Source organism: Excalfactoria chinensis, chromosome 18 (assembly GCF_039878825.1).
Source record: "Excalfactoria chinensis isolate bCotChi1 chromosome 18, bCotChi1.hap2, whole genome shotgun sequence".
NCBI lineage: Eukaryota > Metazoa > Chordata > Aves > Galliformes > Phasianidae > Excalfactoria > Excalfactoria chinensis.
The window spans coordinates 8,160,022-8,176,447 of record NC_092842.1 but is presented as its reverse complement, the minus strand read 5'-3'; the positions used below and the strand labels follow the sequence as shown (position 1 = coordinate 8,176,447).

General features: G+C 41.9%; 1 protein-coding gene across 3 annotated transcripts in view; it reads right to left on the bottom strand.

Moving 5' to 3' along the window:
* The window catches only part of SCAI (suppressor of cancer cell invasion), a 31,758-nt gene that overhangs the window by 12,468 nt on the left and 2,864 nt on the right, over nt 1-16,426 (bottom strand). For 2 of the 3 annotated variants that reach the window (XM_072352433.1, XM_072352434.1), the window contains exons 1-8: nt 11,183-11,292; nt 9,386-9,517; nt 4,536-4,631; nt 3,812-3,898; nt 3,146-3,244; nt 2,700-2,796; nt 1,236-1,334; nt 578-730 (exon numbers count right to left, since the gene is read on the bottom strand). In XM_072352433.1, the coding sequence (XP_072208534.1) occupies nt 578-730; nt 1,236-1,334; nt 2,700-2,796; nt 3,146-3,244; nt 3,812-3,898; nt 4,536-4,631; nt 9,386-9,492 (738 nt within the window). In that variant the 5' untranslated portion in view covers nt 9,493-9,517; nt 11,183-11,292. Of the gene's footprint in view, nt 1-577; nt 731-1,235; nt 1,335-2,699; nt 2,797-3,145; nt 3,245-3,811; nt 3,899-4,535; nt 4,632-9,385; nt 9,518-11,182; nt 11,293-16,426 lie in introns of those variants that run through there. The other variant, XM_072352435.1, reaches the window with a different exon arrangement.

Here is a 16,426-nt window from a genome sequence, read left to right as displayed (position 1 = left end):
TTTCTTTGGAATTATCCAAGAATCTCAACTGCATCCTACACACCACTTTCTGTCAGTATTGTCTCTGAATCTCAAAAGTCCTGTAAATTACTTTCAGCAGTTCATACAGGACAAAGTCTATTTACTACAGCTCCACCAGGCCAGCATTCACAAATTAGACTTTCCTGAGTTGTTTACAAATCACGTGATGGAATTCCCTATGTACTCCATTTTTAGACACTATTTGGAAGACACAAAACTGTAGTTTAGATATAGCTCTGCTATTTACTAGAAAAAGAGTTCAGAGATAAATCATGAAGCCTGCACAGTTTCACTACCATCATCATTTAAAAAAAACAAGACCTTGAAAATCTTGTGAAAATCCCTTCCTGTTGCAACTGAAGCTGGAACAAAATGTTTCACTGAAACCCTTCAAGCATGAACACTGCTAAGAACAATCTCTTATATGAAAAATCAGTTGTATCTAGCCCCTACTGCAATAATCTAAATATTCTGCTGCATGAGTAAGAGATATCACTGAGAGGGAGAGAATTTGAGCTGTAACAATACAAGTTTAAGACTTCATGATTACTTTTACCTGGTTATTGCAGTTCCCAATAATCAGTGCATCTGCAAGAGCAAGCTGTCCCACTATCATTCCCTGCTCCAGCAATGGAGCACCAGTTTCAGAAAGCCTGTTGGAGGTGATTACAATGGTGTTGTCGTCATTTAAAACCATTACAGGGTCTGCCTAAAAAGGTAACCAGAATAAATCAGGAATTCAACAGAACACACAGGTTTGCATTTAGTGTCGATAGAGAAGACAGTGTCTTCTCACTTACAAACTTTTCAAAATAAAGGCAAATTCTAAAATTAATTTGCTATGTTTATAAGAAAATCACAATGGAAAGGCACTCCAATGATCAAAGTACACCTTGAAACATTAAAAAAAAAAAAAAAAAAGCCATGAGGAATTAGGAATGGCTTCCACAGCAGCAGAAATAATAAGGTGACCAAGTGGGTCTCAGCTTCACAATTCTGTTTTCACCATGTTGTATGACCAGGTCTGACTCTTTCTGCACTTGAAGAGCTATCACTGCTGCACTACTATAAACACATTTCAGTGATTTAGCTGGGCAACAACAGTCCTTCCACATGGTACACCTGCTTAGCACAGAGATGGTGACACAGGAGCACTTTGGTGAAAAAGTCAGAAAAATTTACCTTAAACTGACAGAAAGAAATGGTATTCTCACCTCAATAAAAGCTGCCACTTCCTGAAGAACCAGGTTCCACTCCACTTGATCTTCAGTATTAAAACGATGAGTGTAGTCTTCAATCTCATCCGAAAGCTCCTAATATAAAAAGTTCAAATACTCAGTTACTTCCTGAACTGAAAGCGAAACAGTCACTAACTTAACAATGTGGTTAGCTGAGCTGGCCTTTAATGGAATAAAAGTCACTTTACTCAACAAAATATGCAGCACACTTCTGACTAACAGGCCAGCCACATGCTCCCTCAGGAGACAAAATGCCAACGTTGCACTGGGTTTCAGCAATGCAAATTATCCTTCCATCAGGTCCCAGTGTCTGCAATATCTGAAGTGTAACAATTGCATTCACATACAGCCATGCTGCTTGTTTTTCCCTTAACCTATGGATAACAACAGTTCAAATTTAATCTCACAGACAACTTTAAAATAAATTAAGGAAGGGAACCGTGTGGCTTTTTTTTTAGTTGTTGCTGCTAATTTAAGTGAGCTTGGACAAAAAGACAGTAATGCAATCTACACAAAATAGTAAACACCAGAAGCTGCTTGCACCAAGGTTGCTAGAGGGGCTTGGGAAGCATACTCTGTCAGGAGCAGCACACTGTTCCTTCAGTGCAGTTAAAGGGTAGCTCTCAATCTCAGCTGTAACTATTGGAATATTTTACTTGGCATTCAAATAATACTATCAAATTATTCAAACATCAAGTGTCATTAAATGTCTGATTCATAGAAGATACTGTGCTGGATGTCAGATATATCATAAAGAACAGCACCGGTCAGTATAGAGACTTGAGTTTACAATTATTCAATACTTTACTTCCATGGCAATGGCATTTACAGATCCAGCCTCTCTAATTTCATGGTAATGTTTATATCCTTTAGCAAGGCTTCATTCTGATGGGTCTTTGGTAGGTGCAAAATATATTCAGGATGCATCCTAGACACGGGACAGAGTGATGACAGTTTGGAAGGGTAGAGAAATAAGCTCAACATCAAACTTGGAGACATGGGCTTTCAAAGCAATGAAGTGTCATGAAGACTTCCTGGGGGAGATTTCTTCAATGTCTTAAATGGAACGAAGAGGTGTTCAGAGTTACTGAACGATTCTAACACTTTCAGATCAATAACATGCATCTTACAGCTTATTCTCAACTAACTACATCAGTTTGTATATTTTTTTCTTAAACCAAATGCTCATGTCATACTGATATCTTTCCACAGCTCTATCCATATTACCATTTCTTTCTGTGGTACTCAAATGTACAATCAAAGAAAAAAAAAAAAATGAAAGAAAAGAAAGGCTACAGAGCAGCAGCAGCAAATATCATAGAGCTAATGAGCGATATTTCAGGTTAAATAGACTAAATTACTGAGTTCTTAATTAGGAGAAAAACCCAGAAGAACCAGCAATCTCCTACTCTTAGCACCTTTATCCTCATTTTAACATACCTTTACAAGATCCTTTACAACATCCATTTTGTTGAGCAAGAGACAAACCACTATAAACCTTGCATAGTAACGCAGCTTCTTAACCACTAATTCAGGCCTAAACACAACAACAGAAATACCAGAGTGAAATTTGAGATTAGAATACAACACAGAAGGCAAAGCATACAATGCAGCATACAAGGTCCCAGCACCAACACTGACTCAAGATGTCAGAAATCTGGGGCTAATAACTTCCTAGCTAGGGCCACATGAGAACATTCCTCCAGTCTTCCTGTAAAGCTCTTATTTATACTAAGGTATTTAATCAAGGGAATAGGGTTAAAAGAAACTTCCTCCAACAATGACTTCATCTCAGTTATGATCCTATGTTTTATAATTACTTGCTACTCACACAAACTATACTGGTCTTGGGAAAGAAGAAAAGAAGGGTATCCATTCAGATATACCTGTCTTCCTTGTTAACCTGGGAGTAGTATGACCTCTGCCTGATTGCGGAATAGAAGGAGAAAGCTTCATTGAGATAGCTGGTTTCAGAAGTGCGCAAGCTGTAGAGGAAAAATCAGATTAGCTCACTGCTTCAGTTGCAAACCCATGCCAAACCCTCCCTTCCTTCCCCCTTAACCATTCTGTGCATCAATGGCAAAACTCTCCTCATGTAACTTTTTATGTAAGTCAGACTCTCATTCTTTTTGTATGCTGGGAAGACAGATTTCAGAGCTTGGATTCAATCTCTGATAACAATAAAATCTGCCCATCTTGTGTCCATACAAACAGGTGACAGGTTAATTCAAGAGTTTAAAGGAACATTAAGCTCCCAAACTTGAACATCACAGTTTTGCACAAGAGCCACATGCAGCACATGTGGAAGACTTAGAGACGCTTCAGAGGTGGGAGGTAAGTCTGTAGGCAATATTGATGTGACTCTAGGAACTCAAGGTGCCTTTCTCTGCAGCACCCCCATGCAGCCCCAAGTGCCTTCTCATTCAGAGCTCGTGACTCAACTGATATCCATTTCTACCTCAGCATGCCCCTGACTGAGTATGCAGATAATGAGCATGAAACTGCCACTGACACTGCATTTCCCTACTGAATCCTTTTCTGTGCTTACTTACTAATAATGGTAATAGAGCTGCCCAATCTTGGAAGCAATTTCCCCAATTTGCCACCGCTTCAACCCATACCGATTGTCCAATACTTGTCTATTTCGCAAGAGAGAAAAGAAAGATTAAAAGGCATTCCAGAATTTCTCAGATCATCACACCAGACAAGACAAAGAGCCACTGTAGGGCCAAATTCAGCTTTTGTTACTGGTGTGGCATTCCCAATAGCAGTTCCTCACAGAGCCAATAGCATTGCACACCAGGAACATGACCATTTACGCTGCAAAAACTTGCGAGAGCTAGACATAAGTATGTTGCACAAAATACACAAAACAAATAGGTCACCACATCCCAGGAGAACACTCAACTACACAGCCAGCATAAGGTGTGAAAGATCAGAGCCCACACTGCAACAAGACACTTCACACCATTCCAGATAGGTTCTGCACTGCAGAAGCCATCACCCCAGTTTTTCCTTGGCAGTACAATAAAGCAACATTCATTCAAGTAGAGCAGAAGGTTCTGTTCTACAAAAAACAGAAGTTGCACTGAAAACTCTGTAACATTTTAATTCATTAGACTGGGAGCACTACAGGAAGTGACTATTCCCTCCCTTCATGCTTGAATAACACAATGAAATTTCAATCTTAATAGGGGCCCCTAGGCGTACCGTAATGCCAGAGATTAAAGTTGCCTTTAAATTCATAGGATAGGGCTGTCTACAATGTTCCCTTACCGATGCTGCTGTTGAAACTTCCAGAGTTTGGTGTAAACGTCAAATGTTCGCCCAAAATAGGATTGCCACTGCTTCTGCCCATACTGAGGTAAATCCCTGCAACAAGAGAAGTAATCTTATTGTTTTTATGTACAGAATGCTAAACTGGACTCATAAAACATGAACATTAAAAAAAAAAAGCACAATGAAAAATGCATACCTGGGAGCAAGCGAGCACAATAACCTAGTGGTAATCAGTTCATTTGGATTAACTTAGCTTGATGATATTTCTTTCTACTCACTCAGGAAACCATAGTTTTTTAAACAAAAATCGCTGCTCACTCTTTCAGAAACAGCCCTATAAAAACGTGTAAATCAGCTGTTCAAGCATCATCAGGTCAAGCAAGCAATGTAGATGCTCACAGCCAACATTAACTGGATCAGGTTACACCATCAGAGTAATATTTGTCACCCCTTAACCAAGAGCTAGTGACAGGGTGGAACCTGAGATTTCCAGTGCCAAGTTAGTCAAACCACTTCCATTCCCCTTTCATAAAGTCATTTAATTTTCCTCCGCCTTCACCCTACAACTGTGATGTAGTCCTACTGATTTTAGCTTTGTTGGTACATACTCTCAATCCTAGCAGTGGGCCTTCATCTGAAAGTTGCTTAAGCCTCAGAACAAACACAGCCTCAGATCAAAGACTGTCAGTCTCGCTGAATTCATGATGCTTACATCATCTATACTGAAGTCAATTCAAAGGAGGCACACAACCCGACATGGAACTAGAATAGCATTTTCAACATGGCAAAGTATGTCATTTAATTCAAGAATAACTCATTTGGGGAATGCATCTCAAATTATTGTGCTGGTTAGCACACCACCCACCAGGACCTCACTCTTCAGCAGACCTGCACCTCCAGGCTTGGGCTATTCAGGCTGCAGCAAAACACTACATTTTGGAAATCATGCCATGTCATCTAGAAGAATAAAACAGGCAAATCACTACACCACTATTTCCAGAGAAATGTGCTGGTGTGTTTCTGCTAACTGGAATTGCTTTAACAGCACCCCAGGTAGAAAGGGAAATCAATGTGGCTTTGCCCATCAGCCAACCATACTCGCCACCCTTCCTCCCTCAAATACTGAGAAGAAGGTGTGTGCACAAACTATGAAATAAACAGCTGTTTGTGGATGATACTTATGCATATATCCCTCATCAGTAAGCTAAAATGCACTTTGTATCTCACCTGGCATCTTCCACTGCATGACAGTCATCTCTCAGTTCTGCCCCTCCCCCTGCACAAGCCTAAGCATTCTTATGAAACCTCATTCAACTCACTGCACTGCATTGGGTTGGAATAAGAGAAAATAGTGGCATTCTAAAAAGCCTCTGTTATGCAGCACAGCACACACGTGTTTGGCCATTGTTGTCCACGGTCACTGCTGGGTGTCCACATGTATATTCCTCAAGCTGCACACTCGCCTAATTGCAGTTGGCATAGCTGCACAGTGCCATGCGATCCCTGCGCTCCCCAGGGAACAGGGAAGATCTCCATGGAAACAGACAGTCGCACTTGTTCTTTTGATAGTATTCTGACACGGCTGTAATAAAACTTCATTTATGACAATACATTACCATAGCTCCCTCACAGATCTTTGCAGACAGGCCCTGCCATTGCCACCACCCATTTTTGTTCCTGTTTGCTGTTTTGCGTCCTCATCATGCATGTTGCTCCCACGTACCACGAAACCTTGTCACGAGAAAGCAGCCAGCATAAGTGAGAGAGGACATTTAATGCACAGTTTCTTTAATCAGACCAGAGAATCTGCATTACTGGGTGAGAACAGTAATCCAAGGGAATTTCAAAGACTCGGTTGATTGCAGAGCAGATTATTAATAGAGCTTCTCCCACTGAAGCAGACAGGGAATATACCACCCAGAAGTAATTACACACCTAACTTGAGAGCTAAAGACCTACATTACAGCAAGGCATTGTGCCACTTCCAGATCTAGAGAGAGTTAATGGAGTAATAAAGACAGAAAAAGTTTCCTTTTATGTTCAATGTTATATAGTAATTGTAGGATCCTGGAGAAGGAGCCTAAGCAGTACTGGGATAATGGGGTTTCAGCATAGCTTCCCTCTTGCCCCTACTGACCCACAAAGACATTAAGCACACCAGGAACACAGTAACCTGCCTCACCTGCCATTGCTGTGCAAAGCCAGGTCCCTCCCAGCACAAGAGAGAGCTACAGCCTGCTGCAGTACCTGAAGCTAACAGGGCCCTGTTGTTTCTAAGTCATCAGCATCCCATAAAACTAAGGTTCAATTTGCAACTTACTAGAAGTCTAAGAAATGAGCAGTTAAACATTACTAGTTCTTTCCACGAAAGGAGAGCAGTCACAGTCCTCGCAGCCTGCACTGTGAGTAGCAAGATCCTACAATACAGATAAGTACAATATATGTGGAACATCCTCTTTATTTAATTTTCAAGCTTCTGTATGATACTGAAGAATTTTAAGCATTTCTCAGTATTGAAAAGAGAATCATAACTGGTGACAGTATGCCATAAGAAGCTGCTTCCTAACATGCTTCCTCTCCTCAGTATTTTTCCAAGAGAAAAGCAAGTGGGAGTGGGAAGAGGAGGGAAAAGAGAAACTAGCACATACTTCATTGACAGTTGCTCAGAACTTAGAGCTCAGGGTGCTCAAAAACAAGTATAGATACTAGAAGGACTCTATCAACTCTATTCTACGTGACTCTGGTAGGTACAACCACAAAAGGATGGCAGTGTGAGCATCAAGTATACTTCAGAGCAGTACCCTTGGCAGATCATCATATGTTTTCCTCAAATGCTGTATTTGGCATCTGTAGTGGGAAGAGAGGAAGGAAATGCTACTGAAACAAAGACGTGGCAGGCTGAGCTCTTGCATTTTTGGCAGCAGCAATAGCTAAGCAGCTGCCAACACAGCTATAGGCTCAGTTCCCTGTAGCTGAAGTGCCCAGAGGAGATTTCAGGAAGTCACTGCTCTCTTCTTCCTCCCCCATCACCTTATTTTTTCCCCCCCCCATGCAACATATTCTATATTATGGTTCTATGACATTAGAGACAAGAGAACGTAATAAAATACATCAGTAAAGGCCATAATAATCTTCCAAACTGAAGGAGGCATGCAGCTATCAATCTATTTATTATGCTAGAGGGAAAAGCAAGCAGCTGGGCCAAGAGTCAGGATCTTGCCAAATCCCCTCCAGGTAGAACTAACCAGAAGAGAACAGGCACCAACAGAGGAGATGCTTGAAAATTGTAATGCCACTTTACCCCATCACTATGAACACAAGAATCTATGACCTTGTAGGTAAAATTGTGATTAAGTTCAGTGTTAGAAATAACTACATTAATTGCATCAAGTTACAGCAAGGACAGAGGCACAATCTTCTTTTCACTCAGCAGAGCTGGTTGCTGAGGCCCATCTCTGCATTTTTATTGCCCAAATTCCACCCAGGTATTTTCCATCTTCTTTTCATCTAGTTGGATAAGGCTTCATTTTGCCAAAATACCATGGATGCACATGGAAACTATCTCTCATCAGAAAAATCAGAAGCACTACTATCCTCCAAAAATGAAAGCCAGAATGACTGAAGGTATTCTGCCATCTCTGTGAACAGCACAGACCCAGACAACAACAGTATTAATTTGTACTCTTCAGTGAATCTGGCCAAAATTTCAAGCCAGCTGCATCAGAAAGCCAATGTAAGGCACTGGAAATCCTGGCCTCAAGATATCAGTCCTCTTGCACTACAGCCAGCCTGTTTCACAGGGTGCTGAATGCAATCACCAGTAACTCCTTGCCTCTACCGCCCACTCACCATCCAGATTTTGGACCACAAACTGTCTTGGATTTGGTAATCAACTTTTAAAGAACATGAAAGACATTATCAATTGTCTGTGGGACAAGAGGGACATCTTTGCTCACCATCTGTGTTTGAATAACAGAAAGCTATATGGGCCCAAACACACAGTATTACTCAGAGATCACTAAGAGGTTGAACTGCCAACAAGTTACGAGCTAAAAGCATGTTGCTTAAGAGACTCTACAGCAAAGCTCAGAAATAAAATAGCTCTTGAAAACATAATCTTTAGCTCAGCATACATTGACATAAACAGGAAATCTATATCACTGTTTCTAATTGGAACTATTTTTCTTAAACTCCCCTTTCTCTTATTCCCTTTCTTAGTGGTGCTGACAAAACAGATAGACTTACCTTTCAAATGCTTTAAAGGTAATGGCAGATAATACCTATCTCCACAGTCTAGATTAAACACCTGTTTCACCAGACACAGACAATATAGACTAAAATTTGGACATTGCTGTTTATCACTTTCTAAATTTCCTCCAAAAAAATATCCCCTGCCACTTTCCCTCCCTCCTAAGCCAGTCCTTCTCATCCCAGCACAGAGACAGGGGTTTCTGTGGTGTTGCCTTTTGCAGTTGTGTGCAGCTAATTCTGGACAGTAACATCTGGTCCACAATCAGGCGTTTCAATCACAGTGCTTCAAACATTGATTCTACCAATTTCATGGAACTGACATCTTCTAGTTTACTGCTGACATGTCTGAGACATTTAACTCACATTTCTCACATCTCTTTCCCTATTGCCTCAAGAGAGATGCATGAACCTCTACTCCTACAGACATTCTCATGTAGCTGGTCCAAAACTAGCCATACAGAAGTGCACACTGCTCTCTCCTAAACAAACTTCCTGATTTTGAGTTTAAAATGCTAATTTTATATTCAGCATCATTCACATGTTCAAACACACATTCCAACGCTTTTCTGAAGCAATTCTGATAAACGTGCACCAACCTTAAGCCATTGAATAGCTGTTTAGATTTATCCAGCAAGTAGCAAAAATCCGTAACTGTTTTCCTCTCTGCTTGGGGAATATCATCTTCAGCTCCTCCTGATGACATGATTTCTTTTAGGGCAAACTCAGTCCTATGAAGAAGAAAACAGAATATTACTCAGTAATTGAGGGCTACTGTGAATTCATCCAGCTTACATGCATGTTCCAGGGGATAGTTTCAACAAGCATGCAATTCCCCCACAGGTTACTCTTCTTAAGAATCATTAAAACTAACAGCTGAGAACCAAAGCATGAGACTAATTACTGCACAACACAATAGATAACAAAGCAAACTTAAAAATGGCACAAGAATCATAAAGTAACTGAGGACTGTACTCACAAACACAAAACTGCCAATAAAAGGATATCAACATAAAACACTTCATACATAAACAGAGAAATCTTGTCTAAATTTGCCTTTCTGTAGAGGTGCTTATCCCCTGCTGTATCTAGGCACCAGTCCTACTTCTGTTTACATTTCATTTTCTTCTGGGACTATTGAAAACTATAGTTTGCTAGCTGTTATTGTTATAAATGTCAGACAAAATGGTAAATACATATCTATACACACACACACACACACACACACACAAATGGTAAATATGTATCTCTCTCCATCTCCTGCTTCCTCTCTGTTTTCCCATGACTGTTTAGTTCCCTGGCTCACACTGCCCACAGTTATACCTACAAATCCAATTTTTACTGTTACTGGGAGCAAAATGTGATATTGTACAGTAATCACCTAAACAAAAAAACGAAGATATAATACAGACTGTACTGCTGAGTAAATAAGGGACAATGAACATCTATAAAGGCAGCTTGGCTTTTATAGCCTGACTTAAAACATACATACACAGAAGATTATCCTTTTTAACAGCCCTGTTAAGCTGCACATATCTCAAAAGCAACAGCAAAACGTATTTTAAAACTGCTGCCAGGTCTTTGGCTCTTCTGTGCTCTCAAAGAGTGTTAGTGCAAGTTAAACACAACCCTAACTGGGCCAATGCAGAGCTTTTATTTCCAGCAACGTCTCCACCAGATCTGGTAAGCACTTCTATTAAGTAACAGTTTTCAGCTTGTGCAGAGGCTCTGTTTGGACCTTGTTGGCATAATTAATTACCCTAAAGTCCCAATTCAAGCCAGAAGATGGCACAGCTAACTCCTTACAGTCAGTGGAAAGAACCCACAAGTACCTTCCATCAATTATAACGATAAACTTTCTCAACAAGCAGACAGGCTGAAGAGATAGCTCAGAGCATTTCATTCCCACCGAAAGCAGAAGACATCAGTGGCTTCCAGCAACTCTGGGGATGTTAGCAGGTACGTGCTGCCAAGATTCTCCAGGTCAGACAAAATGCAGCACACATTCACTTGGTTTTAAACACCTACGTGATCATGCAGTACAGCATTAGTGCAAGAGCAAGAGGTGCACTGCACAAAGTGTTCGCTGAAGAGTTCCAGAAAAATGTAGCAAACATCCCTGCAGGTAATTGCAATACAGGTGCCAGACAACCATAAGAGTTCAAAACACACCAACAAGAGGTCAAAACCTGTTGGTACAAGTCCAGCAAAGCTGAACATGAAGCACCAGCCTGTATGTGAAATCTCTAAGCATTTATGGTCACACAGCATGAAACAGACAACAGTAAGAACTGAGAACACCAACACAGGAAGCTGAGGAGAATGGGGGGAGCTGACAAACAGAGGTCAGAAGTGGCCAGGAGGTGACTGAGGGGTTTCAGGAGGACAGACAGTACCCCAGGTCCTGGTCCTGTGTGCTCCGCAGCAAGCTTGAGCTAAATCCTGCAGCAAGGCCCTTGGTTCTGCAGCACTCCACTGGGGTAGGTCAGATACTCTAGAGTAACTTCAGATACATTTTTAAAAATTGAGGGATTTGCATAAATTGCAAAGTACATTTCATACAGTCAGCATACTATTTCCAACATTTAATTCAACGGTACAGTCTGTTTCATCTTACACTGCTTTAAATTACATTATTCATCTGCCACAACTGTTGCCAACACCGGCCAACTGACTGTTGGCCCAGGAGCAGGCAAGTAAAACCAATTGCAATTCTCACATTATTGTCCATCAGACCCTCTGCAAATAAGGCTGTTTATGCAATCAATAAAAGATAAGTCAGAGAATTCACTGCCCGTTTCTTTAAAAGGTACCAGGAGAGAGAAGAAAGTTCTTGCAGGGGAACCATAAAAAGCCAGGGAAGAACAAAAAATGAGAACAATTGAATTAAGGGGGGAAAAAGAAAAAAAAAAAGAAAAAAAAAAAAAAAAAAAAAAAAAAAAAAAAAAAAAAAAGACTTTTCAGATTGTAGGCAGTTAAGATGTACTTCCAATGTCTGTGCCAAGCCCAGACAGTTCCTCATTATTTAGCACAATGCTGATTTTTGTGGGAAGTCAGAAGAATTGGGGGGGGGGAACAAAAAAAACCGAACAAATAAAACAGATCAGACAGCTGAATATAAAACATTTTGGAGGTTATTCAGCTTCATGATGTGACAATCGGTATGAGAATCTGGGCCTATTTATGAAGCAAAGAGCCAAAGCACCTTTTCTGTTTGCTGGGGGAAATGATGAAAAGCAGGGAGAACAACTTGTCCTCTTGTCAGAGATTTCTGCTGCAGGGATCTAGGAAACAAACCACATTTAAGCACATTTTGACATTGCAGACCCCTTCAAAAATTAGTATGCCATGGAGATATCCCACTACAACATTCATTTTATTCCTCTATACACAGGTTCAGGAAAGAAAAAGACGCATGTTGCAAACAAGCCACACACTGTACTAAGGCAACAAGAAGCCTGAGTTTAAACTAAAAAGTGGTATTTTAAAGCCAGGATTAGGAGTAAGAGGCAGAGAATGACATGAAGCACCATATAATCCCCAGCACTACCCCTAATGCCACTTAAAATCTTAGAAGCGCATCCATCTTTATCCAAGAGCTCATCTTCACTGCACTGCAGCATGCAGGACAGAAGGGCTTGCAGGAACCCCAGAGGATGCCAAGACTTTGCAGAGCAGTTGGAGCTGAAAGGCAGCAGGAAGGCCAGTATGGGAAATGGATGAAAGCTTCATGATGCTAGCAAGGGTTTATTTTTTTTAAATGTAGGTGTCACTTACATCACATACATTTCCACTTCTCTGTGGTTTGCTGTCTTTTGGCTAAGGCTTTCCAGGCTCAGTTGGAAGGGAAAAAGACTACTCAAGTCAAAGGCATGCACTCACAACCAGCCTGGTACTCAGGCTCAAGCTTGCAAAGCAAGGCATGCTTTGTGAATGGTGAGAGAATACCCTGGCTTAAATAAATCATGCTAACAATGAAAGCCAAGCATAGATACGTTAAATAATTGTATTACATGCACATCTCCTTAGCCAGATGTACTACTCAGCCAGGATTACTTAGCCTGCAATTCAGCTGACTGATAGAAGAGGGTGGTCACAGCTTATCCACTGACACAAGGAGACAAAACCTCATTCCACAGAAAAATTAGTGATCCCACAGCTGCATGGCATTTCATACAGATGGAAGCTGGGAGCATATCACCTCTGTGCATGCAGAAGGGGCTAGATCTACATAAGCAGAGCTGGCTGGACATGATCCCTCAGCCTCAACAGCCTTTGTACAACAAGCCTCTCCTTTGCCAAGCCACAGCTCCTGCTCAGCAACAGAACCACGGGTTCTGCCTTCCAGTCAGCCTGGACAGCTTCACCATATGAATATTAGAGGATAAAAGCTGTGAATATCTATTAGCAGTGCTTTATCTACTTCACTTAAATGGTCCATTGAAAAACACATTCCTCTCACTAGAGATCAACATTAGACATCAAACTCTCATTTTGTTCTGCAAGAGGCAAGCAATCTCCTTATACAGATGTTTGCTGCACATTTGTTCTGCCCTTTAACAAAGCAACGAAAGTACATACTACTGAATGTAAGCAATACGGAGCACTGGTACCTCACATATGCAACAACCAACCTGTCTTACTTCAAACCAGAACTTACAATTTTAGACATTTGTACTTCACGCCATCACTCCCATAAGCAACCTTACGATTTCCTAACCACAGGCAGGAACAGATATTTCAGAAACAACCCTTGCAAAAAGCAGAACACATCACACGTGTAGCAGGTGACTTTGCACACTTTGTAAATACTCTCTCTGTGGAGTTCCAACTTCTCATAGATAACGTTTAAATGTTAAACGTTCACACTATGCAAATAAACAAATTTATTACTATCTGGAGAAGTAATCAATATGACCCAGTGAGGCTTCTTGGCTAAAATTAGAACAAGAATTCATATTTTATTTCAAGCTCCAGTTGTTCTCATCACTGAGCTTTCAGCTCTGTCCCTTAAATAACCCACACACAACCTTCAGTACAGGACAGCAGATGCAAGCCTAACACAACCCAGGACGGTTGATGATGGGAAGGGGAATAGGAGGGAGAGGAAAATGATCCCTTCTTTGGCTAAAGCACTTCTCGTGTTTATCTCACACCTACCTGATAACAACAACCCAAAATGAAATGATGAACAAGGTGGGGTTGGGGTTAGCTATGCTGATCAGTCTCTAGCCTGAGCACCAGAACTCATATTTCTGTGTCAGCTGTAACACAAGGCAGTACCTGTCACATGAACATCTCCTAAAATCTTGCTGATCTGGAGGTTCACTGCTTGCATCAAATGCAAATGGTTCAGGACAGAAACAGCCATCAAAAGAAAAAATTAAAAAAAAATTAAAAATCCCTGCCTCTGCAGTACGCCAACATTCTTTCCCATGTCATCCTCTAAGGAAAAACAAATGAAAAGAAGCTGCTGTTCTATGATGGATGGACCAGCATCATGCTGCCATTGGCCAGGAGAAATAAGAGTATTTTAGGTCACAGCACTTGCCTTTGTCAAGCAACACATCTGTGTTTGCCGTTTGCCTCTCTTTCCTTCTACAGACAGACATCCTCAGCTCTTGTGTTTTCTTTCAGAGCCACAGTGCATGTTTTGGGAAAACCGTTTCCATGTAATCTGCTGAGTCCTGACATTACCCGACAGCAAGCACTACCAACTGGAGCTCCAATGCCTGCACACCCAGCAGGCCCGGCCCAGCCTCACCCTCTGCCCACTCTCAGCAGGAGTCTCAGGATGCCCAGCAGGGACATGGTCAATGCTCTGAATTCTGCTCCACTCAGAAGTAAACAAATCTGGATATCGAGAACGCGGCGCCAACCTTATAACTTTAGTTTCAAATAAGTGCTTAGTCTATAAGATCAAGTTTTGTTGTTCCTCTTTTTATTGCTTACAACATACCTGTTTCTATCCAGAACTGTGGTTGTGGCAGCTGTTCTCCCAGAACAACACAGAGCCATTCACCAATACCACACCACAGAGACAGGAATCCATCCCTGCTTGTCTTCCGCATCCAGGGATCATCCAGGCCCCACACCAGCAGCAGCCTTCCTAAATCCTCTCTGGGCAGGCTCACTTTTACACAGGAGACACAGTACCACCACGGGATGTGGGCATCCTGTTCCAATTGCCTTCATGACACAGAACTTTTCCTTCTCTCCTTTATGCTCTTGCCAATGGCAATCTGTTCCACGCTTGTGCTCTCCATGCCCCCCATGATTCCTCTTTTGCTACAGTTCACAACCTCTTGTGTATAGGATGAAGAAAGGGCAAAGGCTAAAAATGCCCTCCCAGCTGGGCCTCTGCCCTTGCACTGACTCCGCTCATTTGTGAACAAAGATGAGCTCAAGCTCCAAGTCAGGCCGAGGCAGAGCTTCTGGGCTATCAGAGTCTGGGGATCTCACAAAATGGTTCAGAAGGAACGCAGAAGAGGATGCACCTATTTCTTAATTCAAAGAGTGACTCTGCAGTGGTGCCTGCGTGCCACCTACGTGGTGCTTAGCAGTCATTTGCTCTGTATGAAAGAGCAGTAGGAAAAAAAGAACATCAGGCAGAGCCTGCTCTTGGCAGGGGTGGGAGGGAAAAGGAGAAAAACACCATCAGCTGCTGCGGGCTGAGCCGTGTGTATTTACATTTCACAGGCTAAACGATTTAGTGGTTTATTTACACACAATGTGCTTGGAGCAGCTAAAATGCCAGTTGTGTTTTATCTTGATTTTCTGGCAATGCACATAAGCTGTAAGAGCACATGAAGAGTCTGCAAATGAGACACAAACCTCACACATCTGGAAAAGCCCACTATCCAATACAACCCAGGGTTCAAAAGCAACCATCAAGTCACGATAAAGTAGTGCATGCTGCAGGAATTGCCCAGCTCCATCTAACTTTCATAACCAAGACAACGTACAGCAAGGCATAGGGGGCCCCAGGTCCCTCTGGGCTGCCCCTCCATATTAGAGTGAGGAAGGAGCTGCAGCCAGCTCCATTTTATGCACATTTGATGGCAGGACGCCAACACAACTATTGACTGAGCCAAATCTGGGCCCCCTTGAACTAAGCCATCACCTAGAGCAGTGTGGAAAAGCACATGCCTCTTGCATCCACAGCGGCCAAGTTCCTGAAAAGCATCCGAGTTGCAAGATAGTTGTTTTTTTTCCCCTTGACTCAGAAAAGGACCGACGCATTAACTCTTTTATATGCGCTCCCAGTTCAAAACTGAAAGGTTGCTATATGATGGAACCTGTTGCTACGTTGCACAGAAAATTAGGAGACTTCCTCATAGTAAGGCCAGCCATTTGCTAGACAGCTTAAGTGGCAGCTCAGGCCAACACATGAACCCGTGGGCAGCTGTCATTGTGTGCTCCAGCTCATCAGCGCTCTCAGCCAAGGTGCAGGTGGCTGCCTTCCAACAGGAACCTCATGCTGACAACAGAGAACACAGCACAGGCAAGGGACAGCCTTTTGGTCAGGTCAGTTCTCTTCCTCCTTCCAAACCAATTCTTGTCAGTGAGCTGTCAGCAAGCATGGGCACAGTACAGACAGCATCACTGGGAATTTCACCTGAGTAGAGACTCCTCCTGGA